Source organism: Dendropsophus ebraccatus, chromosome 8 (assembly GCF_027789765.1).
Source record: "Dendropsophus ebraccatus isolate aDenEbr1 chromosome 8, aDenEbr1.pat, whole genome shotgun sequence".
NCBI classification, from domain to species: domain Eukaryota; kingdom Metazoa; phylum Chordata; class Amphibia; order Anura; family Hylidae; genus Dendropsophus; species Dendropsophus ebraccatus.
The window spans coordinates 8,081,624-8,108,911 of NC_091461.1; the positions used below are offsets into that span (position 1 = coordinate 8,081,624).

Here is a 27,288-nt window from a genome sequence, read left to right on the forward strand (position 1 = left end):
TTGTGTCTGTGGTGATAAGAGGAGGCTGCAGTACAGCGGTGAACTGTGCAGTGAACTGTACAGCATTGCAGCGTCATGTGACACCAGTAGATAGAGGAGACAATAGCAGCTCCCTATGTAATGACCTCTTCACAGGTCACGGCGCGCTCAGTAATGTCTCACATTCATCTCAAGTGGACAGAGTCTGTCTATTGTCGTCTATGTCCATGAGTCATGCCGTAAAGCATGTCACTAAACGCTGTTAAGAACAGCCCAGGCAATATGGCCGCCCCCATAACAATGTACAAAAAGTGAAATAAAAAAAATTGTCAGAAAATAGGAACAGATAGAATAAAAGAACTAATTTTTATATCTGACTGTACACATCTCCTGGCTAATGGTCTAATGATATGTGAGGGACTTAACAGCCAATCCCCAACCAATTAAATTGTTTGACGCTTGTGTAATGTGTCTAAAGTTTTTTTCTTAAAGTGACAGTAATGCTTTAACCTTAGATCAGGACAACCACAATGGTGCTGTGTGGTACAATTCCCAGTTTCTTTATGTGAGTAGTTTGGCCCCTGTGTGTTACCCTAGGCTGACATCAAACTAGAAGAGAGGTGCCAATGGCAGAAGTCCTGGAAGAGACAGACCAAATGTGACATGTCCAACCGATGCTTCCAGAGAGCAGAGGACAGCACAGGGAAACTGTACCAAGCTGGGAACCATTAGAGGGAAGAACATGTCTTTCTCAACCCCACCTACTTATCAGAGAGAAATACAAGAAGAAATAGCACAGGAAACCATGGTTCCCCTTACATGTGATTCTCTTGTTAGTGGGAAAAGTAAGAAACACACCTGACATGCTTTGTGTATTCCCTAATAGGTCCAATGGGCAACTCCAAACGGAAAAAAACCCTTACCTGTCTGATTGTGAATATGGCAGAAGAATACGCCAGGGTTCTGCAGCATGCACACTAATACTTCTGTCTCTTGTCCAAGAGGAAGTTCTGCCCACCTCAGCTGCACAGCATAGTCCTCAGGCTGACTGGCATCTTCTTGTGGACTCTCACAGTCCTGGGTGTTGGGCACTGCCAGGCCAGCCTCAATGAGATGCTGTGATATGGAGATCTTGGGTGTGACAGATTCATCCACCAGCTCCAGAGTTAGAACTTCACCACAGTTAGCCACGACAGAGGCAGACAGTATCTTATTCATAACCAGAACCTTGAATGACTCTATAGCTTCGGAGGTCCATTCGCCTGAGGGAGGTTTCACACCTGGAGAGAAAACAACATCAGGTTTAATCCTATCCCCTGGGTTAAACATGGCAGGCCATGGCTGGGGGTTCTTACCTGCCAGACAACACTGAGTAGCTTGGAAAGGAATGGATAGGAGATCAGGTTCAATACGACGCACTCTTGATATGGGCAAAATCTCAGTGTTTCCAAAATCTAAGTATCCAACCAGCAGGGACTCCTCTGACACACGTCTCACTACACTGGCTCTGTACCAGGTATTGTCCTCTGTGGAAAAGACCACACAAATGACTATTAGTTACTAGACCGATTCACCTACCCGTACTATATAAAGAAAGCGCAAAAATGCATGAGAAAGAAAGAATTGTAGAGAAAGTAGAGATGAGTGAGCGTACAGTAAGTTCAGGGCCGCACAGACCCCTAGGGCTGCATCCATCTTCTCCAGACATCGGGAGTCAAGTGCTGAACTTACTGTAGGTTCTTTAGGAACAACCTAAGCCCATTTTATTAACATGCTAAACGCATATGGGTCAAGGGTGTTATGTAAATATGGATGCCACTCACGTGTGGCAGCTGCCGTTTCTGTATTACAGCAGACACCTGACAGCAATGACCAGGATCTGAGATAACAATACTGCCGTGTTGGTACACTTAATAAACATCTTATGCTTACCTCTTTGCTCTCCTCCGGTGTCCTGTTGTAGCGTCTCCATTGTCGACGTTGACTTCCAAGACTGCAGCCGCCTTGGGAGTGACAAACTGTTCATCACTGACTGAGATAGGGCAGCGCCACCGCCATTGATTGGCTGAGTAGGCTGTCACTTCAGAAAGCAGTTTACCTCAGACGTGGCAGCGGCTGCAGTCAGACAGTGGAGACGTCACAAAAGGACACCAGGGGAGCACAGAGAGGTAAGCATTAGATATTCTATTTTCCAACAGTTACATAAAACATTTTATAATGCCGGATAACCCCTTTAACAACTGGCTTGGTCAATAGCGTCCATGGCATCCTTCATGACTGCAGAGTGCCACTGCATTGTCATGAGAGCCAGGGACTAGTGTAAATCTCCAGGTCCAAAAATGCTATGGAGGGTGAATCTGCCGAACACTGCTACTTACCAGTGAACTGTGCGACACATATCTCCCCAACAGCCGGCAGGAACCCAGGAGATGGGACTGAGGTGCTATAACGTTGGTGCATCATTACCATAACATCTGTAAGTTGCTCTGGAAAGTCAGGAGATGAGTTTAGTACGTACAGCTATAACCTTCCAGCTGTGTATATGTTCTATGCTATAGGATATTACACACAGACTTACGTGCATTTTCCAACCGCTGACAGAAAAACATCTCGGGGTTGTGGACGATAGTGACACAAGCCTTAAAGTCGTCCCCTACACAGAGCAACGAGGACAGGGTCTCTGGTTTTGGAGTGGCGCTCTTTTTACAGACATCCCCCTGCATCAAGTCAGGCATCTCTGTCTGTTTTATCAATCTGGGAACTTGAGAAATAGATCAACAATGTTAATAGGACACATAGATAGGTCATGAAGTTCTGAACAGGAAAACAAAACCGTGACCTAAAGCAAAAAGACCATGTGCCCCTACTAATGCTAAAGGGGAGCAGTGTATCGTTTCCCCTGAAAATAAGACCTAGTAGAGGTTTTGCTGGATTGCTAAATATAAGGCCTCCCCTGAAAGGAATATCTTTTTGTTTGGAAGCATGCCCGCTGAACAGAACACCAGGGCATGCAGCTGTGATTCTTCTTAGCCCGCTGCCGTTGTACTCTACCATCACTGTCCGTTGCAGAGCAGCTGCATGCAGGACATGAAGACCGCCACCTGCCGCCAACAGTTATGTTCCCTTCCGCGACTGTCTCTTGTAAATGTGCAAGGCATTAGGAGGCCTGTCGCCTGCAGCCATGCCCAGCCGTCCCCTACGGATAGATGTAGAGCTGCACACAGTCTGCCGTTTTCTTGACACCTGCCGCCATACCATACACTGTCCCCGCTGTGCTGTACAAGTGTGCTGTGGTAAGCTCCCACTGTAGCTGGAAGCCTCCATAACGTATACTGTCCCTGCTGTGCTGCACGAGTGTGCTGTGGGTAACTCCCCCTGGTGGCTGAAAGCCACCCTACTTTACGCTGTCCCCGCTGAGCATGTGAAATGTGAATTCTTCCTCAAGGAAAAATAAGACATCCCCTGAAAATAAGGCCTAGCGTATCTTTGGTAGCTAAAAATATAAGATTCTTATTCTCAGGGAAACACAATATATGCAATACTATCACAGCTACCAGCACAGAGATAACAAGGAGGTGGGTAACTGCAGCTGGGACACTTATGTGAGCATCTGTGGATGACACAATATAATGGGGACATCTGCAGCAGTTACAATAAGACAGTAGATGACCCACTGATATGGGGGGCTGTGGGTGACACACTATTATGAGGGACATTTGTGAGCTTCAGGACCTAAAGCTCCACAGTAAATGTCCCCTTTAAATTACAATGCTAATGTCACAAAAAGATTACCAAAAATCTTATGAGGGTATAACCTCAGGGTGATGGACAGATGACAGATAACCAAATAAAGGGTACCTGTCATGAAGTACGCTGGCCCAATCGACGTGCCAAAGATTCTGTCTCTGAAAGTTTGGGTATCCATACATATGGCCACAGCAGGTCTGTTCTGTGCACAATCCCTATTGGATCAGAATGGAGCTCATGCACAGTACTGACCCTGCACCACAGCAGAATCAATTGCACGCTGATCGGGTCTGCGTACACCATGACAGGTACTACTCAAAATATTATCACAATACGTTTTACTTATTTCAGCATTATCACTTTTGGCTTGAAAAAAACATCAAAATGGACACTGGAAAGTGTTTTGATTTTAGTATGTATACGATTGTATTGCGATACGTCACTTCAAAACTTCTCTGTCTAGTGGCTATCTCCCCCTAGAGGCTGTTCCTGCACATACCATAAACATCTATATACTCTCATTAGTGTATTATTTGCATTCTAGTTATAGTTTCTCTATTGTAGACAACTACAATTACAGAAGAAAAGCTGCAGGTAATTCATATTCTCTCTCCCATAGGTCAACCCTATCTTATAGAGGGGGCAACCACAATGTAAAAACTTCAAATCCCTAAAGAGGTTGTTCGGGAAAAAAAAAACCTTTTCCCTATGCACAGAACAGGGGATAAGTAAGAGGTGGGTGTGACCTCCGTACCCCCATCCGAGCTCTGTATCGGGCCGTGGCCTCTGTGTTATGAATAGAACCCCGGGTCACGTGCCGTACCCACAGCTCTAAAAAAGAAATAAAAAATTGGCAGCACATCTGTGACTGTTCACACTGCAGGTTGCACGCTGCTTGTGGCTTAAGTACAGACAAAAAAACTGAAAGTGCAACAGCAACCGACAGGTGCAGGGGCTCACCGCATATAATCCTCCCAGCGTACACACGGTAAACACCTGCTTTGTAAATATTAAAAAGTGAGGATCTTAGCAAATTATTTGATCAAACAGAGTGTACCATGTCGCCACGTTAAGGCGTCCTCGAGACATGGTCCCTACTCTAGCATTTTCACACTACCAATGGCCTCTCCTGGGCTGAATAAGCCTACAACTGGGCAGATAGGAGCCAAATTATCTCTTTTTATAGCATCCTTGGGACATGGGTGGAGTGCAAGCCAACAGGAGGTAGCCACATCCCCCACATTCAACAGAAAAAAAAATCGGCAGCACATCTGTGACTCTGTTCACACTGCAGGTTGCATGCTGCTTGTGGCTAAAGTACAGACAAAAAAAGTAGAAGGTACCCATAGCTCTAGTCATAACACAGCAGCTGGGGCCCAATTCATTCCTATGGAGATATCGAAGAGAGCTGAGGCTCCATAGGAGTGACTCCATAGGAATGAATGGAGGCACGGGTCATGTGCCATACCCACGGCTCTATTTATTTTATTGTGATATAATAATCAGCATCTAAAGGGGTTAAACCATGAGGCTGGAAGGTTTCTCTGCTTTTGATAATTAGAGCAGGACCTTGATGTCGTGCATCCAAGTAGCCCTTATACTCTGCACAGGAGACCAGGCTACTTTTGCCCCGCAGACAAAAGTAGTATTGTAGTCATTAAAAGTTTAAAACTGGTACCTTCCATCTCCTGCAGACCTGTCTCCGGATTGTCGACTTTTCCATTGCCTTTGTTCTGGGGCGGGAATGAATAACCCTTCTCAATTATTATTTTATTCACATGCTTCCCTGTAAATAATAAGGAATAAGAAATGGAGAGAAATTGCAATGAACATTAAATACAAGAATAGTCGCACAACATACACCTTCTACCTCACAGCTAATGGAGAAATTGTTTGAAATTAGAAAAGTTGTAGATGACTTGTAGAAAGAGAAACCCTCTTGGAGGAGAAAGACAACTTAGGATGGATGCACACAGTCCAGACGCTTTTCCACACATAGCACTATCTAAGCCCCGCCCCCACATCCAGTGTCTTGGTGTGGGAACCAGTTGCCGTACCAGGCAGTGAGCAGCAGTTTCCCAGAAAGTGAGACACCTTGTGGTCAACATATTAAGAGCTTTTGTTTTTTAGGAATATGAAGTCATGCTTCTTTGCAAGAAGTGAATTACAAATACTTTAGGAATTACATAGTAGGATAAGGCATTTAAAATGACAGTGACTGCCTAACTAAACATGGGTGAAGAATGTATTTTAAGAAATACAACTAGACACAAAAGTTGGTATTATTGCATTAACAGATCACTTCCCCTATATATATCTTCAAGCAACTCACGTACCCGACTCAATTAAAGATACATCAACCATGTATAGTGGAAGTTCCCCTGAAATTACATCAGTGATGCGGATCAGCAGCTTGGACCCTACAAGAAGTTTCTTGACTTCTACAAGGCATTCTGAGGACCAGCCAAAAGGTGGAGCAGTGACGTGCGCCAAGCAGCAATGTAGAGCCTAAGGAACATAGAGAGAGTCACAATCTAACAGATTTTCTAGGAATACCCAATAGTTTCCTATGTGCCTCCAATGCCGCAAGACAATAAAAGAGAGCATACTTACCTCCCCCGATGCTGCAGCTGTCTGATGGTTTGTGCGTTATTGCTTCATTTGGTAACATATGCTCCCTGCCCAGCCAATCACAGAGCAGGGAGCGAGACTTCAGAAGAGCAGCAGAGTTGGGGGAGCAAAGGCGTTAAGTATTCGCTCATGTATTGTTTTACTGCATGTGGAGGTGCATAGGAAGCTACTGTGATGTCACCAAAAAACGAAATATATGTCCATTCAAGAACCCCAAGGTGGACAACACAACCCCTCCAGCAGGCGGTGCTCGACTTACACAAGGAGGGATCAGTTCCACATCTTTATGCACTGGCTGCACAATGTCCAGGCTGACACTTTCTGTATTTCCATAATCCAGATACAAAACATGTGCTGTTCTCAAGGTCTTCTCCACATTGCACACCAGAGCTCTGTACCATTGCTGGAAATAGAAAAGACCAAATACCATTTAGTTAACTATTGTTGCATTAATTTCAACAGACAATTAAAGCGCCACTGTTGTTTAGAAAAACCTTTAAAAAGTCATAGAGACGTCATAGAGACACGTCAAAAATTTTGATTGGTCCGGGTCTAAGCTTTCAGACCTATACTGATTGGGAAAACAAGCCAGGAGAAGACCGCGCTAAGCATGGTCCTCTCCACGGCCTGTGTCATGTGATCAGTCGGGCTCTGTCTTATTGTCTATGTAAGTCTATGGAGCTCAACTGATATTACGTGGCACAGAGCATTCAGACCCGGACCGATTAAAACGTTTGACATGGTACCTTTCATATATCTCTATGACATGTCAAAAGTTTTTGGGGTGAGAGCCCGAGGGGGATGAGTGAACAGGAAGAGGAGAGAAGCAGCTGTGCAGTTTGGAGACTATCTGGGCACATACAAAACTGGATTCACAGGTCAGAAAGGTCAGTGCTTATCTGGGATCTTGGTTAGATAAGATTGCAGGATAATGTGCTGTGCAGAGCTGCCTTTTCTCCTCTTCATGCTCACTCACCCCCCTCGACCGCTTCCCTCTCAATATAGTATTATGGACACAAAAATCCTGCTTCTTCTGAAGTGAGGGGCGGGGGGAGGCTGTAAAACAGCTTTTTGAGTACAGAAGGAAAGTCTTTTGCTTAATAAAACCTATTACAGAGTTTCTTAAAATCACTTGTCCTATTGATCTTTATTGATCTCTGAAAAATGACATTTATGACAGTTATGTTTTAAAGGGTTAGCCAGCACTACAAAAACATGGCCACTTTCTTCCAGAGACAGCTCCACTCTTGTCTCTAGCTTGGGTGCAGCTTTTGCTGCTCAGTTCCATTGAAGTGAATGGAGCTTAACTGAAAACCACACCTGAACTGGAGACAGAGTCGTGTTGTCTCTGAAAGAAAGTGGCCATGTTTTTGTAGCACTGGATAACCCCTTTAAAGAGAATCTGTCAGCTGCAGTTCTCAATTCCAACTGTTAGGGCAAGGAGACACCTGGTACCTTTCATATATCTCTATGTCTCTATGACATCTCAAAAGTTTTCACAAATGACAGTGACACTTTAAAGATGCTTTCTGGGACTTTCTTTTGCTTTTTTATTGCTGGACCAAAGTTAGGACAGGCCACTACCATCAAATGTGTTTAGGTCTGACTCCTAGCATTCACCGCCAATCACTCACACGAGCAATATCGGCTCTTTACATTACGAGGCGCACTGTCATACATGTGGTAGTGGCTGTACCTACTATTGCAGTGCATCCCACTTGAAGGGGTATTCTAGCCAGGCAAAATTAAACCCTCCCTAATCCACCTTCCTAATACATCCCTTTGTCTAATAGACATCACCCACTCTTAACCCCTTAGTGACCGCCGATACGGCTTTCTACGGCGGTCACTAATGGGCCTTATTCTGCTGCCATCAGCTTTTTACGGCGATGGCAGAGAATAAGGCTGCGGGGCCGGGACGGCCCCCACCCCATCCCCCCGGCTACCGGAGGTAGCTGAGGGGTTGGGGCAGTGTGTGAGGTCCGTCCCGGCCCCCCCCCCTTACCGACGATCGCCGCTATTAACGTTATAGCGGCGACCGTCGGTAAATGAGAGTACCGGTGCCGCCGCCACCTTTCATCTCCCCCCGCCGTGAATCTACGGCGGGGGGAGATGAAATAAGTATCCCCCAGACCTCAGATCAGCCCCCCCTAGTGCCCCGATAACTAACCCCCCTCCCCCGGCGGCCATCATTTCCAAGATGGCCGCCGCTATCGCTGTGAACCGACTAACGTCGGTTCACAGCGATTAAAAGGTTAAAATGAATGAAAGCCCCATGCTCTCCGCCACCGGAGGTAGCGGAGAGCATGGGGCAGTCATCGGGGACCCCCCTGTGGGGTCCCGGTACAAGCGATCAGCGGTATATACTATATACCGCTGATCGCTTGTGCCATGTGCTCCCGGCACTTTTTATCCCCTGTCACCATGAATGATTGGTGACAGGGGATAAAAAGTGATGTCCCCCCACCCCCCAAGTCGCCCCCCACCCCCCCTGTCACCCCCGTCCCCCAGTCACCCCCCCCTTCCCCATATACTCACCGGATCGACGGAGCTCCTTCCTCCTCGACGTCCTGGCTGGTTATGAAGTGCGCATGCGCTTCACAACCAGCCAACTCTGAAAATTTAAAGTGACAGAGACCAATTTGGTCTCTGTCACTGAACTATGATTACTGAGATAGAAAATATCACAGTAATCATAGTAATACAGTGAAAATGAATATGTAAAGTACAAAAAGTGACAAACATACAAAAAAATAAAACACACACTTTTTATTATAGTAATAATTGCAGTTTACTCCCAAATTACCCCTAACCCCTCCCCAGATTACCCGTAACCACCGCACGTTGCCCGTAACCACCGCACGTTGTCCGTAACCACCGCACGTTGCCCGTAACCACCGCACGTTGTCCGTAACCACCGCACGTTGCCCGTAACCACCGCACGTTGTCCGTAACCACCGCACGTTGCCCGTAACCACCGCACGTTGCCCGTAACCACCGCACGTTGCCCGTAACCACCCCAAATTGCCAGTGACCCCCTCCAGATTGCCCGTAACCACCCCAAATTACATGTACCCACCCCAGATTACCTATAAGCACTTCAGTTTATCAGTAACAATCCCAGATTGTCTGTAACCCTTCCAGGTTGCACATAACCCCCCCAGGTTCCCCGTAATCATGCCAGATTACATGTAACCCCCCCAGATTGCACGTAACCACTGCGCGTTGCCTCTGACCACGCCACAATGCCTCTGACCACGCCACGATGCCTCTGACCACGCCACAATGCCTCTGACCACGCCACAATGCCTCTGACCACGCCACAATGCCTCTGACCACGCCACAATGCCTCTGACCACCGCACGTCGCCTCTGACCACCGCACGTCGCCTCTGACCACCGCACGTCGCCTCTGACCACCGCACCTTGCCTCTGACCACCCCAAATTGCCAATGACCCCCTCCAGATTGCGGTGCCCATGTCAGATTACAGGTACCCACCCCAGATTGCCTATAAGAACTTCAGTTTATCCGTAACCACCCCACATTGCCCGTAACCACCCCACGTTGCCCGTAACCACCCCAGATTGTCAGTAAGCACTGCAGGTTGCGCGTAACCACCCCACGTTGCCCGTATCCACCTCAGATTGTCTGTAAGCACTGCAGGTTGCCCGTAACCAGCCAACGTTGCCTGTAACCACCCCAGATTGTCTGTAAGCATTGCAGGTTGCCCGTAACCACCCCACGTTGCCCGTATCCACCCCAGATTGTCTGTAAGCACTGCAGGTTGCCCGTAACCACCCCACGTTTCCCGTAACCATCCCAGATTGTCTGTAAGCACAGCAGGTTGCCCGTAACCAGCCCACGTTGCCCGTTACCAGCCCACGTTGCCTGTAACCAGCCCACGTTGCCTGTAACCACCCCACGTTGCCTGTAACCACCCCACGTTGCCGTAACCACAGCAGGTTGCCCGTGACCACCACACGTTGCCCATAACCACCACACATTGCCCGTAACCACCCCGCGTTGCCTGTAACCACCCCACGTTGCCTGTAACCACCCCAGGTTGCCGTAATCACAGCAGGTTGCCCGTGACCACCCCATGTTGTCCGTAACCACCCCAGATTACCTGTAACCACCTCAGGTTGCCCATAACCACCCCTGGTTGCCCGTAACCACCCCACATTACCTGTAATCTAATTTTTTTTATCTTATTTTAGTAACTGCGCTATTCTAATAACCATTACTAGCTGCGGTTTTGCTCCAGTAAATTGGCGCTCCTTCCCTTCTGAGCCCTGCTGTGTGCCCATACAGTGGTTTATGCCCACATATGGGGTACCGTTGTACTCAGGAGAACCTGCGTTACAGATTTTGGGGTACGTTTTCTCTCCTGTTCCTCGTCAAATTGAGAAATTTCAAACTAAACCAACATATTATTGGAAAAATTCGAGTTTTTCATTTTTACTGGCCAATTTTGAATACTTTCCTCTAATACCTGTGGGGTAAAAATGGTCACCACACCCCAAGATGAATTCTTTGAGGGGTGCTCTTTCCAAGATGTGGTGACTTTTGGGGGGAATCTATTCTGCTGACACTACAGGGGCTCAGCAAACGCACCTGGCGCTCAGAAACTTCTTCAGAAAAATCTGCACTGAAAATGCTAATTGGCGCTCCTTCCCTTCTGAGCCCGGCTGTGTGCCCATGCAGTGGTTTATGCCCACATATGGGGTACCGTTCTACTCAGGAGAACCTGCTTTACATATATTGGGGTGACATTTCTCTCCTGTTCCTCGTGAAATTGAGAAATTTCAAACTAAAGGAACATATTATTGGAAAAATTCGAGTTTTTCATTTTTACTGTCTACTTTTGAATACTTTCCTCAAATACCTGTGGGGTCAAAATGCTCACCACACCCCAAAATAAATTCTATGAGGGGTGCACTTTCCAAAATGGAGTGACTTATGGCGAGATTTTACTCCGCTAGCACTACAGGGGCGCTGCAAACGCACCTGGCGCTCAGAAACTTCTTCAGCAAAATCTGCATTGAAAAAGCTAATTGGCGCTCCTTCCATTTTGAGCCCTCCTGTGTGCCCATGCAGTGGTTTACGCCCACATATGGGGTACCATTGTACTCAGGAGAACCTGCGTTACAAATTTTGTGGTACTTTTTTCTTCTTGTTCCTCGTGAAATTGAGAAATTTCAAACTAAAAGAACATAATATTGGAAAAATTTGAGTTTTTCATTTTTACTGTCTACTTTTGAATACTTTCCTCTAATACCTGTGGGGTCAAAATGGTCACCACACACCAAGATGAATACTTTGAGGGGTGCACTTTCCAAAATGGAGTGACTTTTGGGGGGGTTCTATTCTGCAGACATTACAGGGGCTCTGCAAACGCACCTGGCGCTCGGAAACTTCTGCAGCAAAATCTGCATTGAAAAAGCTAATTGGCGCTCCTTCCCTTCTGAGCCCTCCTGTGTGCCCATGCAGTGGTTTATGCCCACATATGGGGTACCATTGTACTCAGGAGAACCTGCGTTACAAATTTTGGGGTACTTTTTTCCTCTTGTTCCTCGTGAAATTGAGAAATTTCAAACTAAACGAACATATTATTGGAAGAATTCAAGTTTTTCATTTTTACTGTCTTCTTTTGAATACTTTCCTGTAATACCTGTGGGGTCAAAATGGTCACCACACACCAAGATGAATTCTTTGAGGGGTGTACTTTCCAAAATGGGGTGACTTATGGGGGGTTTTCTCTCTGCTGACACTACAGGGGCTCTGCAAACGCACCTGGCGCTCAGAAACTTCTTCAGCAAAATCTGCATTGGAAAAGCTAATTGGCGCTCCCTTCCTTCTGAGCCCTGCTGTGTGCCCATACAATGGTTTACGCCCACATATGGGGTACCGTTGTACTCAAGAGAACCTGCATTACAAATTTTGGGGTGCTTTTTGTCTCATATTCCTTTTGAAAATGAGAAACTTTAATCTAAACGTATATATTATTGGAAAATTTAAATTTTCAATTTTTTTACTGCCTAATTGTGAATACTTTCCTCCAGCCCCTGTAGGGTTAAAATGCTCATTATACCCCTAGATTAATTCTTTAAGGTGTGTAGTTTCCAAAATGGGGTCACTTATGGGGGTTTTCAGGATACCAGACTTCTAAATCCATTTAAAAAAAGAACTGGTCCCTAAAAAAATCAGTTTCACGAAAATGTGATAATTTGCTGATAAATTTCTAAGCCCCATAACACCCTAAAAAAGTAAAATATGTTTACCAAATTATGCCAGAATAAAGAAGACATATTGGTAATGTGACTTAGTAACTAATTTATGTGCTGTGACTTTCTTTTTTTAGAAGCAGAGAATTTAAAAGTTCATAAAATGCAAATTTTTTAAATTTTTCATGATATTTTGATGTTTTTCACAAAAAACACACAAAGTAGTGACCAAATTTTGCCACTAACATAAAGTGCCATATGTCACGAAAAAACAATCTCAGAATCGCTAGCATACGTTAAAGCATCACTGAGCTATGAGAGCATAAAGTGAGACAGGTCAGATTTTGAAAAATTAGCCTGGTCATTAAGGCCCAAACTAGCTGCAGCACAAAGGGGTTAATGTATAAATCCCTTCCATCTTGGAGCAGTCTTCTCTTCCCTCTGTGCGCCGGGTAGCTATACAATGCACTAGCTAAGCTAGCCCACAGATGACCTCTGTACCAAAAGACGTACAGTAATAAAGGAGGAGAGCAGAATGCTGGGAAACGTACAAGGATGGCGTCATATTGGAAGTCTACGATCAATCAGAAAACCTCCGAATGAACAATCAGAGCAGCATGGAAGCGCAGAAAAGGTGACTCTTGGTGAACAATCACAATGTCCATTCATATAATGTATTCATACAAAGTCATCAAACGACTTTACAACAAAGTGAATAGCAATGCAGTGCTGGTTCTTTATGTGAGGTAGGGCCAGCGGAGTCACACCATAGCCCAGTATGTACGTCTGAGAAATCACGCTGTGTCTCACCCGGTCCTGACGATACTTTGCCACGCAGACTTCACCTGTGTCAGGAATGTAATCTTTCCTTATGTTACTGGGGTCTGAATAAAACTTTTTTAGGGTATTTGTCACTTTTACGAGTTTATCCACTGATTTAGCATCAAATGCGCTCACAAAGAAATTACTCGGGCTTGAATACTCCACTGTAAAACCCTGAGAAGAGAAAGAAATACAGACATTATTTTTTAGGTTCTACATGAAATCACAGCAAATACAAAATCGGGAGAAACAAATAATGGAGATAAGTCACAGTATGTGTCATTATGTGGGAGAAATCTTGCCTGTCCCTCCAATTCAATAAGAACAGAGGAGAATGCTATATATTTAACTCTTTGCCTCTGCTGCCTATGTTGGCGCCATTTTTAATTTTTTGCGTTTTCATTTTTTCCTTTTCACATTCTAGGAGTCGAGCCATATCGCTTTTATCTTTTCACCTAGAGGGCTGGTTAGGCGTCAGTTTTTGCGCCACTATCTACAATTTTTAGTACTACCATATTTGTGTGGAAAAAAGTCTCAAAGATAATGTGACAATAAATGCAATCCTTCCATATTTTTCCTCTTTTCGTTAACACCGCTCACATATGCAGGAATAATAGTTATATTTTACTAGATCAGACAATTACACACTCTATGATATATGTTTATTTTTAAAATGGTAAAGGGGGGGGGGGGTGATTTAAACTTATTTTGGGGGAGGGGCTAATTTTAAAAACTTTTTTTTTTTTGCACTTTTTAAGTCCTCTTAAAGGGCAATGACATGCAATCATTGGATTGCATACACTGGTCAATGCTATGCCATGCATAGCATTGATCAGTATTATTGGCAATCTTCTCAGAGTCTGCTCAAGGCAGACTCTATTTAACCCCTTCGGGACCAGGCTAATTTTTTATTTTTGCGTTTTCATTTTTTCCTCCTTGTGCTTAAAAGGCCATAGCACTTGCATTTTTACACCTACAGACCCACATGAGCCCTTATTTTTTGCATCACTAATTGTACTTTGCAATGACAGGCTGAATTTTTGCATAAAATATGCTGCGAAACCAGAAAAAAATTATATACGCAGTGAAATTGAAAAAAAAAAAAAACAATTCTTTTTCTTTGGGGGGATTGTGTTTTTACGCCGTGTGTCCTATGGAAAAACTGACATGTTATATATGTCCCTCAAGTCGTTACGATTAAAGATACATAACATGTATAACTTTTCTTTTATCTGATGGCCTGTAAAAAATTCAAACCATTGTTAACAAATATATGTTCCTTAAAATTGCTCCGTTCCCAGGCTTATAGCGCTTTTATCCTTTGGTCTATGGGGCTGTGTCAGGTGTCATTTTTTGCGCCATGATGTGTTCTTTCTATTGGTACCTTGATTGTGCATATATGCGACTTTTTGATCGCTTTTTATTACATTTTTTCTGGATTTGATGCAACCAAAAATGAGCAATTTTGCACTTTGGGATATTTTTGCGCTTACGCCGTTTACCGTGCGAGATCAGTAATGTGATTAATTAATAGTTCGGGCGATTACGCACGCGGCGAAAGCAAACATGTTTATTTATTTATTTACTTTTATTTATAACCTGGGAAATAACCTGGGAAAAGGGGTGTGATTCAGACTTTTTTTTTTTTTTTTTACACATATACTAGAAGCCCCCCTGGGGGTAGGGTTATTCCCCCCTGGGGTTGGGGTTATTCCCCCCTGGGGTTAGGGTTATTCCCCCCTGGGGTTAGGGTTATTCCCCCCTGGGGTTAGGGTTATTCCCCCCTGGGGTTAGGGTTATTCCCCCCTGGGGTTAGGGTTATTCCCCCCTGGGGTTAGGGTTATTCCCCCCTGGGGTTAGGGTTATTCCCCCTGGGGTTAGGGTTATTCCCCCCTGGGGTTAGGGTTATTCCCCCCTGGGGTTAGGGTTATTACCCCTAGGGGACTTCTAGTATATACACTTTGATCTCTCATTGAGATCTTTGCTGTATAGTTATACAGCAAAGATCAATGAGATCGGCACTCATTTGCTTTCGGCCGAGCCGGGGACGGCGCCAGCTTGGAGCGGTCCCCGGCCGGCTTCAGTAACGGAGATCGCTTCTCCGGGACAACGTCCCGGAAGAGTGATCTCACCCACTAGACACCAGGGAACGGCTGAATCCGGTAATCGGAGGCAGCTGTCATCTTTGACAGCTGCCTTCGATTATCTAATTAGCGGGCACGGCGTGCCTGCTAATAGCCGCGATCCCGGGCTACATGAGGCAGCCAGGATCGCGGTGGTTCAGAGCAGGGTCGCCGCGCGGCCCCGCTCTGAACGCCCGCACCCGCATGAGGACGTACAGTTACGTCCTCGTGCGGGAAAGGGTTAAAGACTGACAATCGAACCACACAGAGGCCAAGTATAACTCCTCCAGCAGCCAGGGACAACGATCGGGACCCCCGCAGTCAGATCGGACAGTGACAGGAGCACAGATCCTGTGGGTGACACTTTAACACTGCAGGCTACTAGGGTTAATGGTGGGCAGCAAGGGGTGTGTAGCTGTCATTTAAAATATTTTTGCAGAAATCAATAGTGTCAGTGACTGTAGGAAACTCTGTAATAGGTTTTATTAGCCAAAGAAGTCTCTTTCTGTACTCAAAAAGCTGTTTCCCAGCGTGCCCCTCCTTTTTTATCTGTTCATTATCAGGCAAAGCCGCCTTCATTACAGAGACGGATTTGCTGAGCCCATTATAACTTTTGGAGGGGCGAGGGACCGAGGGGGATGAGTGAGCAGGAAGAGGAGACAAGCAGCTGTGCAGTTTACAGACTGTCTGGGCTGTCCTAATAAAATACTTATGGCATATGTTCCGAATATGTAATATGTACAGGATACAGGTACAGATACAGATGCTGGGTTTTACCTCAAACTCTGTCCCTTCACCCAGTGCTTCCCCCAGTATATCAAAAAGCATAATCTTCCTTCTATATACATCTTCATTCATTTTGTCAGGAGTCTGGTGAGCCTTGGTCTAGAAGAAGTAAAGTGAACATACTCTGTGTGACAATAAGGATGTATTCATGTAAAATGCACCAATAAATATACAACCAAATATACGCCAAAATAAAAGAACATGCAATGATATAAGCCTGTAATCTACGGTTTAGAATACGTCACAGCCTGCGCTACCTTGCTCATGTCGCCTGCTCCACTCGGGGGTTTAATACCATTTGTTTCCTTCCTGAAAAATGGAAAATAAGTTATAAAACGATTAAAAAAGGCTTTCCTGACAAAGCACACATAAGCCAAACCCAACACAGGGCACAGCACAGACACACATTCATTATAATGGGTGCCCTCACAGTGAGCAGCCAATCAGGGACAGAGGGCAAAGGTGACAAACAATCTCAATAGATAATGGGTTGTCCTGATAAAGTATACAATGACAGATCTCTAGGATACATTCATTACTAAATGATTTAGTCTATCTGGTTAAGTAAAGCAACAACTTTTTTTTCCCCAATTTTCCCACACAGTTACCATCTTCTATATACTTGAACAGAGCTGTAATTTTAGTGCTGTGATTTTACACCACTTTTTTACTCTGGTGAAAAACTGGTGTCAGAAAGTTACACAGATCTGTAAATTTAAAATGGTTTCAGTCTTCCAGTACTTATCAGCTGTCGAATGTCCTGCAGGAAGAGGTGTATTCTCTCCAGTCTGACACAGTGCTCTCTGCTGCCACCTCTGTCCATGTCAGGAACTGTCCAGAGCAGGAGAGGTTTTCTATGGGGATTTGCTGCTGCTGTGGACAGTTCCTGACATGGACAGAGGTGGCAGCAGAGAGCACTGTGTAAGACTGGAGAGAATACACCACTTCATGCAGGACATACAGCAGCTGATAAATACCGGAAGACTGAAGACTTTTAAATATAGGTAAATTACAAAACTGTAAAACTTTATGATAACAGTTAATTTGAAAAATATTTTATTTCACCAGAGTAGTCCTTTAAAGTGACACTGTCACCCCCTACTTGCATTTTGACTGCTCTCCACAGGAGTAAAGGGTAAATGTTACAGCTTTCATTACTTATTTTATATCACACCTCATGGTGCTTGTTCTGGTAAAAAGTCGATTTTTATCACCTGTGGATTGGTATATGTGGGCAGGGCCTAGCCACCTTTGTGCCACATCGCTCCGCCCCTAGCGCCACTTAGTGTCGCCGCTATCCGTGACGTCATCGCCGCATAGGCCCCGCTCCCTCAGCGGCCATTGGTGTGGGACAATCTAGGGGGTGGGGCCTAGAGCTTTAGGCTGGCCCTTTCAATGGCTGTTGAGGGGGCAGGGCTTAGGCGGCGATTATGTGGTGCTAGGGACGGAGCGATGTGGCACAAAGGCGGCTAGGCCCACATATACCAATCCACAGGTGATAAAAATGACTTTTTACCAGAACAAGCACCATGAGGTGTGATACAAAATAAGTAATGAAAGCTGTAACATTTACCCTTTACACCTGTGGACAGCAGTCAAAATGCAAATAGGGGGTGACAGTGTCACTTTAAGCTCTACAGTGCATCTCCTCTAAGAGGGCTTTGGCAGGCAGAAGCATTTTCAAAGAGCTGGACATGTAAAAAAGCAATTGTTGAGACGGTGCCCATTTGAAAAACCTTTGCAAAATTCAATGAATCATGCAGCACAGTCCATTATAGTCAGCCGCACAGTCCCGCTTAGAGGGAAAGATGTGCAGCAGAGCAGCAATAACTTTAAGTGATCAGAATTAAGCGATTTTTCTTTTATTGGCTGATTGCGGGAGCTCTTTTCCCTGCCGACCATAGTCTGACTGTGAGATGAATAAATGTACGAATTACATACAAACAATTAAAGTAGACTCGGGCCCCTCCAGCTGCTGTAAAACTACAACTCCCATCATGCCTGGACAGCTAAAGCTTTGGCTGTCCAGGAATGATGGGAATTGTAGTTTTGCAACAGCTGGAAGGTCCCAAGTTTGACCCCCCCCCCCCCCAGTCTAGAAATTCACTTGGCCTTTATGTAATACACAAGATGCTTAGGAATGGACACAGCAAGCATCTGTTCTTCTATAAATCCTTTGTATTCGGGTGCACTGTGCTACTGAAGTGCACTTGAGCTGTTCCATATGGATCACATGAGTCCATGACTGAGTGAATGGGCCGATAACCCTGTGCACACTGATAGACAGACATATACTATTTATAATCTGTGAATTGTTATTTCTGGATGTGTGGGATGAGGAGCGGTCACGTACTGTCCAGCCGGCCGGCAGAGCTCAGAATGAGCCTTCCAGTCTTGCTTCTGGCACTCCTTAGAGCAGTAATATGTCTGATGACACTGGGAGCATCGCAGTGATCCTGAGACACAAGACAAGATTTCATGTAAGTATTTCCAGCCAGAGACACTGGACATACAGAGCTAAAGGTTTTAAATATGTGGACGCTTAAAGGACAACTTCGTCACCTGGGGGGAAAAAAGACACACAGATTTTATACTCAGCATCAGTCCTGGGTCCATATTTGTTCAAATTTCCCATTGCTCACTGGTCCTCAGAGCTCTGGTCGCGTCTTCTCTGCTTCCTTACTTCCAACTGGAGCTGAGCAAGCTGTGAGCGGGACTGGCCTCATTGAGGGACGCTACATGGCACCAGCCATGGTCGACACGGTAAGGTAATATAACACATACTGTATACGCCATGGTTAGGTGATATTTAGTACAGTGGTGCCTTGGATTAGGAGCATAATTCGTTCGGGGACTGCACTTGTAATCCAAATCCACTCGTAAACCAAAGCAAAGTTTCCCATAAGAAATCATAGAAATGCAGACAATTGGTTCCACGCCCCAAAAATAATGATTCATTATTCTGAATAACATGTAATTAAACAGATGAAACAAAGATCCAGAAACAGCAGAATCCGTGATATTATAAGTTACTGTACAGTAATGGAGAGGATGGGAAAATCAAGGGTGGACAGAGACTGCAGGGAGCAGGAAGGAATGAGCAGGACAGATGTGGGCACATACATGCAGCGCTCTCTATCTGGGGAGAGAGGGGTTACAGCATGCATGTCCAAAGTCCGGCCGGAGGGCCATTTGCGGCCCGCGTTCCAAACTTTTACGGCCCCCCAGGTATCCAGCTTGCTATTATCTGCCTGTGTTATAAAGCATATAGCATGTAGCATGTAAAATGGTCGGCCCTCGCACATGTTCACTTCATCAAATTTGGCACTCTACGAAAAAAGTTTGGACATGCCTGGGTTACAGCTATGGAGAGATTACCTCCACAGTCCTGTCCTCTGATGTAAGCCCCAGCCTGAAGTGGATCTGCTATGATTTGGAAGGTGAGGGAGACTTCCTGGGTCAGAGTACAGGGTTGTAGACCCCGCTATGCAGACCATGCCCCTCCCCCACTCCCCTCCCACCCAGTACAGGGAGCTCTTACACCAAAGCAATGCTCTTAATCCAAGTCACAATTTTGAAAAACTGTGAGCTCTTAAACCAAGTTACTCTTAAACCAAGGTACCACTGTATATGCCATGGTAAGGTAATATAACATACTGTATACACCATGGTAAGGTAATGTGACACATACTCTATACACCATGCTAAGGTAATGTAACACTTATTGTATACGTCATGGTAAGGTAATATACTGTATACACCATGCTAAGGTAATGTAACACTTATTGTATACGTCATGGTAAGGTAATATACTGTATACACCATGCTAAGGTAATGTAACACTTATTGTTTACGCCATGCTAAGGTAATATACTGTATACACCATGGTAAGGTAATATAACATACTGTATACGCCATGGTTAGGTAATGTAACACATACTGTATACGCCATGGTAAGGTAATGTAACAAATACTGTATACGCCATGGTAAGGTAATGTAACATACTGTATACGCCATGGTAAGGTAATATAACATACTGTATACGCCATGGTAAGGTAATGTAACACATACTGTATACGCCAGGGGTCCTCAACCGGTGGACCGCAGTCCGAAGGCGGACCTCGGAGGCCATGGTTAGATAATAACATACTGTATATGCCAAGGTAAGGTAATATAACACATACTATACACACCATGGTAAGGTAACATACTGTACACACCATTGTAAGGTAATATAAGACATACTGTATACACCATGGTAAGGTAATATAACATTTTATACGCTATAGTAAGGTAACATACTGTATACACCATGGTAAAGTAATATAACACATATTGTATATGCCATGGTAAGGTAAGATACTGTATACACCATGGTAAAGTAATATAACACATATTGTATATGCCATGGTAAGGTAAGATACTATATACGCCACGGTAAGGTAATATAACACATACTGTATACACCATGGTAAGGTACTATAACATATACAGTATATACCACAGTAAGGTAAGATACTGTATACGCTATGGTAATATAGCAGAGATGATTCTTACCAGATAAACCACAGGTGTGGCAGGTGGGGGATCCAGCTACTTGTTTTATAGACTTAAACAATTCTGAGTTATTATCAATAGACAGGATGTTACTGAGCGGCATGCGCAGCTTCCTCTCCTTGTTCTGAGCCATTGCCGCATCCTGCAAAAAAAAAAAAAAGAGTGCAAGCTCTGTGACACTTTAGAAGCCAAAATCACGTACAAGCAGTTACATGGAAAACTACGAGGGGACTAAGGTGACCGTGTATGTACCGAGGTATCTAAGGTGACCCTGTATGTACCGTGGTATCTAAGGTGACCCTGTATGTACCCTGGTATCTAAGGTGACCCTGTATGTACCCTGGTATCTAAGGTGACCCTGTATGTACCCTGGTATCTAAGGTGACCCTGTATGTACCCTGGTATCTAAGGTGACCCTGTATGTACCCTGGTATCTAAGGTGACCCTGTATGTACACTGGTATCTAAGGTGACCCTGTATGTACCCTGGTATCTAAGGTGACCCTGTATGTACCCTGGTATCTAAGGTGGCCCTGTATGTACCCTGGTATCTAAGGTGACCCTGTATGTACCCTGGTATCTAAGGTGACCCTGTATGTACTCTGGTATCTAAGGTGACCCTGTATGTACCCTGGTATCTAAGGTGACCCTGTATGTACCCTGGTATCTAAGGTGACCCTGTATGTACCCTGGTATCTAAGGTGACCCTGTATGTACCCTGGTATCTAAGGTGACTCTGTATGTACCCTGGTATCTAAGGTGACCCTGTATGTACAGAGGTATCTAAGGTGACCCTGTATGTACAGAGGTATCTAAGGTGACCCTGTATGTACAGAGGTATCTAAGGTGACCCTGTATGTACAGAGGTATCTAAGGTGACCCTGTATGTACCCTAGTATCTAAGGTGACCCTGTATGTACCCTGGTATCTAAAGTGACCATGTATGTACCCTGGTATCTAAGGTGACCCTGTATGTACCCTGGTATCTAAAGTGACCATGTATGTACCCTGGTATCTAAGGTGACCCTGTATGTACCCTGGTATCTAAGGTGACCCTGTATGTACCCTGGTATCTAAAGTGACCATGTATGTACCCTGGTATCTAAGGTGCCCCTGTATGTACCCTGGTATCTAAGGTGACCCTGTATGTACCCTGGTATCTAAGGTGACCTTGTATGTAGCCAGGTATCTAAGGTGACCCTGTATGTACCCTGGTATCTAAGGTGACCCTGTATGTACCCTGGTATCTAAGGTGACCGTGTATCTACCCTGGTATCTAAGGTGACCGTGTATCTACCCTGGTATCTAAGGTGACCGTGTATGTAGTGTACCCTGGTATCTAAGGTGACCCTGTAAGTACCCTGGTATCTAAGGTGACCGTGTATCTACCCTGGTATCTAAGGTGACCGTGTATCTACCCTGGTATCTAAGGTGACCGTGTATGTAGTGTACCCTGGTATCTAAGGTGACCCTGTAAGTACCCTGGTATCTAAGGTGACCCTTTTTGAATAGCAATATACTAGGTCACAATACTATTCTTCATTTGTTATTTTATTTTATTTCACAGAGCCAATTTTGTCTGATTTTTCCCCTTGATCTATCCCAGATTCGGGAAATCAATACTAATCTAGTAATTAATACTTGTATGTTCTGGCATCATACCTTTTGTGCTGTGAAATTTTAGGCATATTAAGCATGTCAATTGGGTTTCTCTTCACGAAATTTACATAAAATGGTATGTCTTTTCTGATATGAAGAGATACTTACAACTATATTTTGTTAATATGGCCTGATCACTTGATGTAACAGATTGCTGACTTTATATGTACACAGTGACATTCAATGTGTGTTTTTTAACCATGTCTATGTATTGTTACTATGTATTAACACTTTGTCTCTATATATGTTTGTATAGATGCCATGATTAAGAGCCAGGGGGCTCAAAACGCGTCGGCTGTTTTCTTTTAAGAATACCCACAAAAAATGTAAACATTTTATATGAGCTGAAGGAATTCTTTGCTTTCTTTGTACCGTGGTATCTAAGGTGCCCCTGTATGTACCGTGGTATCTAAGGTGCCCCTGTATGTACCGTGGTATCTAAGGTGCCTTTGTATGTACCGTGGTATCTAAGGTGCCCCTGTATGTACCGTGGTATCTAAGGTGCCCCTGTATGTACCGTGGTATCTAAGGTGCCCCTGTATGTACCGTGGTATCTAAGGTGACCCTGTATGTACCGTGGTATCTAAGGTGACCCTGTATGTACCGTGGTATCTAAGGTGACCCTGTATGTACCCTGGTATCTAAGGTGACCCTGTATGTACCCTTGTATCTACGGTGCCCCTGTATGTACCGTGGTATCTAAGGTGACCCTGTATGTACCGTGGTATCTAAGGTGACCCTGTATGTACCGTGGTATCTAAGGTGACCCTGTATGTACCGTGGTATCTAAGGTGACCCTGTATGTACCGTGGTATCTAAGGTGACCCTGTATGTACCGTGGTATCTAAGGTGACCCTGTATGTACCGTGGTATCTAAGGTGACCCTGTATGTACCGTGGTATCTAAGGTGACCCTGTATGTACCGTGGTACACTTACACTCTAGAGAAGAGAGGACACTAGACTGTGCACTGACCGGAGGAAGGGTTTACACTAGGACTGTGCACACTCACCAGGTTGGGGTTTACACTAGACCGTGCACTCTCACCAGGGCGGGGTTTACACTAGACCGTGCACACTCACCAGGGCGGGGTTTACACTAGACCGTGCACACTCACCAGGGCGGTGTTTACACTAGACTGTGCACACTCACCTGGGCGGGGTTTACACTAGGACTGTGCACACTCACCTGGGCGGGGTTTACACTAGGACTGTGCACACTCACCTGGGCGGGGTTTACACTAGGACTGTGCACACTCACCTGGGCGGGGTTTACACTAGACCGTGCACACTCACCAGGGCGGGGTTTACACTAGACCGTGCACACTCACCTGGGCGGGGTTTACACTAGACTGTGCACACTCACCTGGGCGGGGTTTACACTAGGACTGTGCACACTCACCAGGGCGGGGTTTACACTAGGACTGTGCACACTCACCTGGGCGGGGTTTACACTAGACTGTGCACACTCACCAGGGCGGGGTTTACACTAGACCGTGCACACTCACCTGGGCGGGGTTTACACTAGACCGTGCACACTCACCTGGGCGGGGTTTACACTAGACCGTGCACACTCACCAGGGCGGGGTTTACACTAGACCGTGCACACTCACCTGGGCGGGGTTTACACTAGACCGTGCACACTCACCTGGGCGGGGTTTACACTAGACCGTGCACACTCACCTGGGCGGGGTTTACACTAGACCGTGCACACTCACCTGGGCGGGGTTTACACTAGACCGTGCACACTCACCTGGGCGGGGTTTACACTAGACCGTGCACACTCACCTGGGCGGGGTTTACACTAGACCGTGCACACTCACCTGGGCGGGGTTTACACTAGACCGTGCACACTCACCTGGGCGGGGTTTACACTAGACGGTGCACACTCACCAGGGCGGGGTTTACACTAGACCGTGCACTGACTATAGGTGGGCCTTACATATAGAAGACACCATCTTTTGCCCCCAGTTCACACATCGCATCACAGCAGCTATATTTAGGATGAATATAAACCCTAGAACAACGGCCGCCAGACAGGCCTTTATAGCAACCAAATGTCGGAATAAACTCGGTAACCAATCAGCGGCGAGCTTATATTGTACTGACGAGATAAGAGCCGCGTACTGATTGGCCACTCCGGAATACAGGGCACCCGCCATCCCACAGGCAGCCGGGGTGTGCCCCACCTCAGCGCTCCCCTCCCGGTCCTTACCGTCTTCTCCGAGGACTCTGCTTCCTTCATCCTCCCTCGCTTATCGCCAGCCACTGAGTACAGCGACAACTCCCGCCCCGGCTTACCGCGCAGCACTAAATCTCGCGAGACATGCAATCGTCATCTCACCACTCATAGCGACCTCTAGAGACCGGCGCCAGTATTACAGGTGCAGGTCAGGATGGGGAGAGGACCGCAAGGGGCAGAGGAGAGGAAGATCGGGGAGGGGAAGGTGGAGGCAGAGGAGAGGACCACAAGGGGGCAGATGAGGGAAAGGGAGGGGAAGATGGGGGCAGATGAGAGGACCACAAGGGGGCAGATGAGGGAAAGGGAGGGGAAGATGGGGGCAGATGAGAGGACCACAAGGGGGCAGATGAGGGAAAGGGAGGGGAAGATGGGGGCAGATGAGAGGACCACAAGGGGGCAGATGAGGGAAAGGGAGGGGAAGATGGGGGCAGATGAGAGGACCACAAGGGGGCAGAAGAGGGAAAGGGAGGGGAAGATGGAGGCAGAGGAGAGGACCACAAGGGGGCAGAAGAGGGAAAGGGAGGGGAAGATGGAGGCAGATGAGAGGACCACAGGGGGCAGAAGAGGGAAAGGGAGGGGAAGATGGGGGCAGATGAGAGGACCACAAGGGGGCAGAAGAGGGAAAGGGAGGGGAAGATGGAGGCAGAGGAGAGGACCACAAGGGGGCAGATGAGGGAAAGGAGAGGAAGATGGAGGCAGAGGAGAGGACCACAGGGGGCAGATGAGGGAAAGGAGAGGAAGATGGAGGCAGAGGAGAGGACCACAAGGGGGCAGAAGGAGGAAGGGGAAGATGGAGGCAGAGGAGAGGACCACAAGGGGGCAGATGAGGGAAAGGAGAGGAAGATGGAGGCAGAGGAGAGGACCACAAGGGGGCAGATGAGGGAAAGGAGAGGAAGATGGAGGCAGAGGAGAGGACCACAAGGGGGCAGAAGGAGGAAGGGGAAGATGGCAGAGGAGAAAAAGAAACAAAGGGTAAGATGGAGGCACAAGAGAAAGAAAAACAGAGGGCAAGATGGAGGCAGAGGAGAGGACCACAAGGGGGCAGAAGAGGGAAGAGGAAGATGACTGCCGCTCCTCCCCGGGTGCCTTATAACTGACTGCCGCTCCTCCCCAGGTGCCTTATAACTGACTGCCACTCCTCCCCAGGTGCCTTATAACTGACTGCCACTCCTCCCCAGGTGCCTTATAACTGATTGCCGCTCCTCCCCCTGTGCCTCATAACTGATTGCCGCTCCTCCCCGGGTGCCTTATAACTGACTGCCGCTCATCCCCGGGGTGCTGGGAAAACTCAGTCAGTTATAAAGCACCAGGGGAGGAGTGGCAGTCAGTTATAAGGCACCCGGGGAGGGGCGGCAGTCAGTTATAAGGCACCCCAGGAGGAGCGGCAGTCAGTTATAAGGCATCCGGGGAGGAGTGGCAGTCAGTTATAAGGCACCCGGGGAGGGGCGGCAGTCAGTTATAAGCCACCCCAGGAAGAGTGGCAGTCAGTTATGAGGCACCCAGGGAGGGGCGGCAGTCAGTTATAAGGCACCCCCAGGAGGAGTGGCAGTCAGTTATGAGGCACCCAGGGAAGAACAGCATATACTTAAAAAAGTATTCTAGTACTTATCAGCTACTGTATGTCCTGCAGGAAGTGGTGTATTCTTTCCAATCTGACACAGTGCTCTCTGCTGCCACTTTTGTCCATGTCAGGAACTGTCCAGAGCTGCGGACATCCTGATCCCCCCCCCCTCCTTTTCCTCTTCTTCTTCCTTCCCTTCCTCTTTTGCCTCTCTTCCTCTTTCTTGGCGGTTCCCTCTTGGTCACCGACCGAGTGGTAGCCCATTCCCCACTCCTCTATACCCTCACAATGCAACTCCCGCTGAGAGTTGTGAAGTGCACTTGTTAGTTTTAGAACCATTGTCTGTTGTTGTTGATTGTTCCTACTATGACCTCACATGAGTGTTTCATGGATGTATCGTTTCACCCTTATGGGTGCGGTTTGTACTGTTGTTTTTAAATAATTGAAAACTGTAATAAAATTGAGAATAAAAAAAAAAAAAAAAAAAAAGGAACTGTCCAGAGCAGCAGCAAATCCATAGAAAACCTCTCCTACTCTGGACAGTTCCTGACATGGACAGAGGTGGCAGCAGAGAGCACTGTGTCAGACTGGAGAGAATACACCACTTCCTGCAGGACATACAGCAGCTGATAAGTACTGGAAGACTGTAGATTTTCATATAGAAGTAAATTACAAATCTGTATAACTGCTTAAAACCAGTTGATTTAAAAGAAAAAAGATTTTCGCTGGAGTACCCCTTTAATTGTACAAAGGCCAGTACAGTTTGTGCCTTACTGAGCGGTAGAAAATCCTGAGACACCTTGGTTTATGACTGTGGTGGATCACTAGGTACATTGGCCGAGAGGTCAGAGTTCAGTCAAACCCGGCCCAGACACCTAATAAACCACAACCAGGAGGCGGCCATGGCTGTGGCACATACATGGAGATCTATAGACAGACAACTACAGGGAGCCAGGTC

The 27,288-nt window shown here is 46.2% G+C and overlaps 1 protein-coding gene across 9 annotated transcripts in view; it reads right to left on the bottom strand.

Annotated features, from left to right (window-relative positions):
* The window catches only part of TDRD1 (tudor domain containing 1), a 55,549-nt gene that overhangs the window by 15,941 nt on the left and 12,320 nt on the right, over positions 1–27,288 (bottom strand). For 2 of the 9 annotated variants that reach the window (XM_069979747.1, XM_069979740.1), the window contains 12 exons: positions 20,872–21,013; positions 18,667–18,769; positions 16,571–16,622; positions 16,305–16,412; positions 13,393–13,578; positions 6,617–6,760; positions 6,063–6,234; positions 5,405–5,512; positions 2,558–2,740; positions 2,358–2,465; positions 1,335–1,505; positions 903–1,259 (listed from right to left, as the gene is read on the bottom strand). In XM_069979747.1, coding sequence (XP_069835848.1) covers positions 903–1,259; positions 1,335–1,505; positions 2,358–2,465; positions 2,558–2,740; positions 5,405–5,512; positions 6,063–6,234; positions 6,617–6,760; positions 13,393–13,578; positions 16,305–16,412; positions 16,571–16,622; positions 18,667–18,769; positions 20,872–21,004 — 1,825 coding nt within the window. In that variant the 5' untranslated portion in view covers positions 21,005–21,013. The other 7 variants (XM_069979741.1, XM_069979745.1, XM_069979742.1 and 4 more) reach the window with 7 other exon arrangements.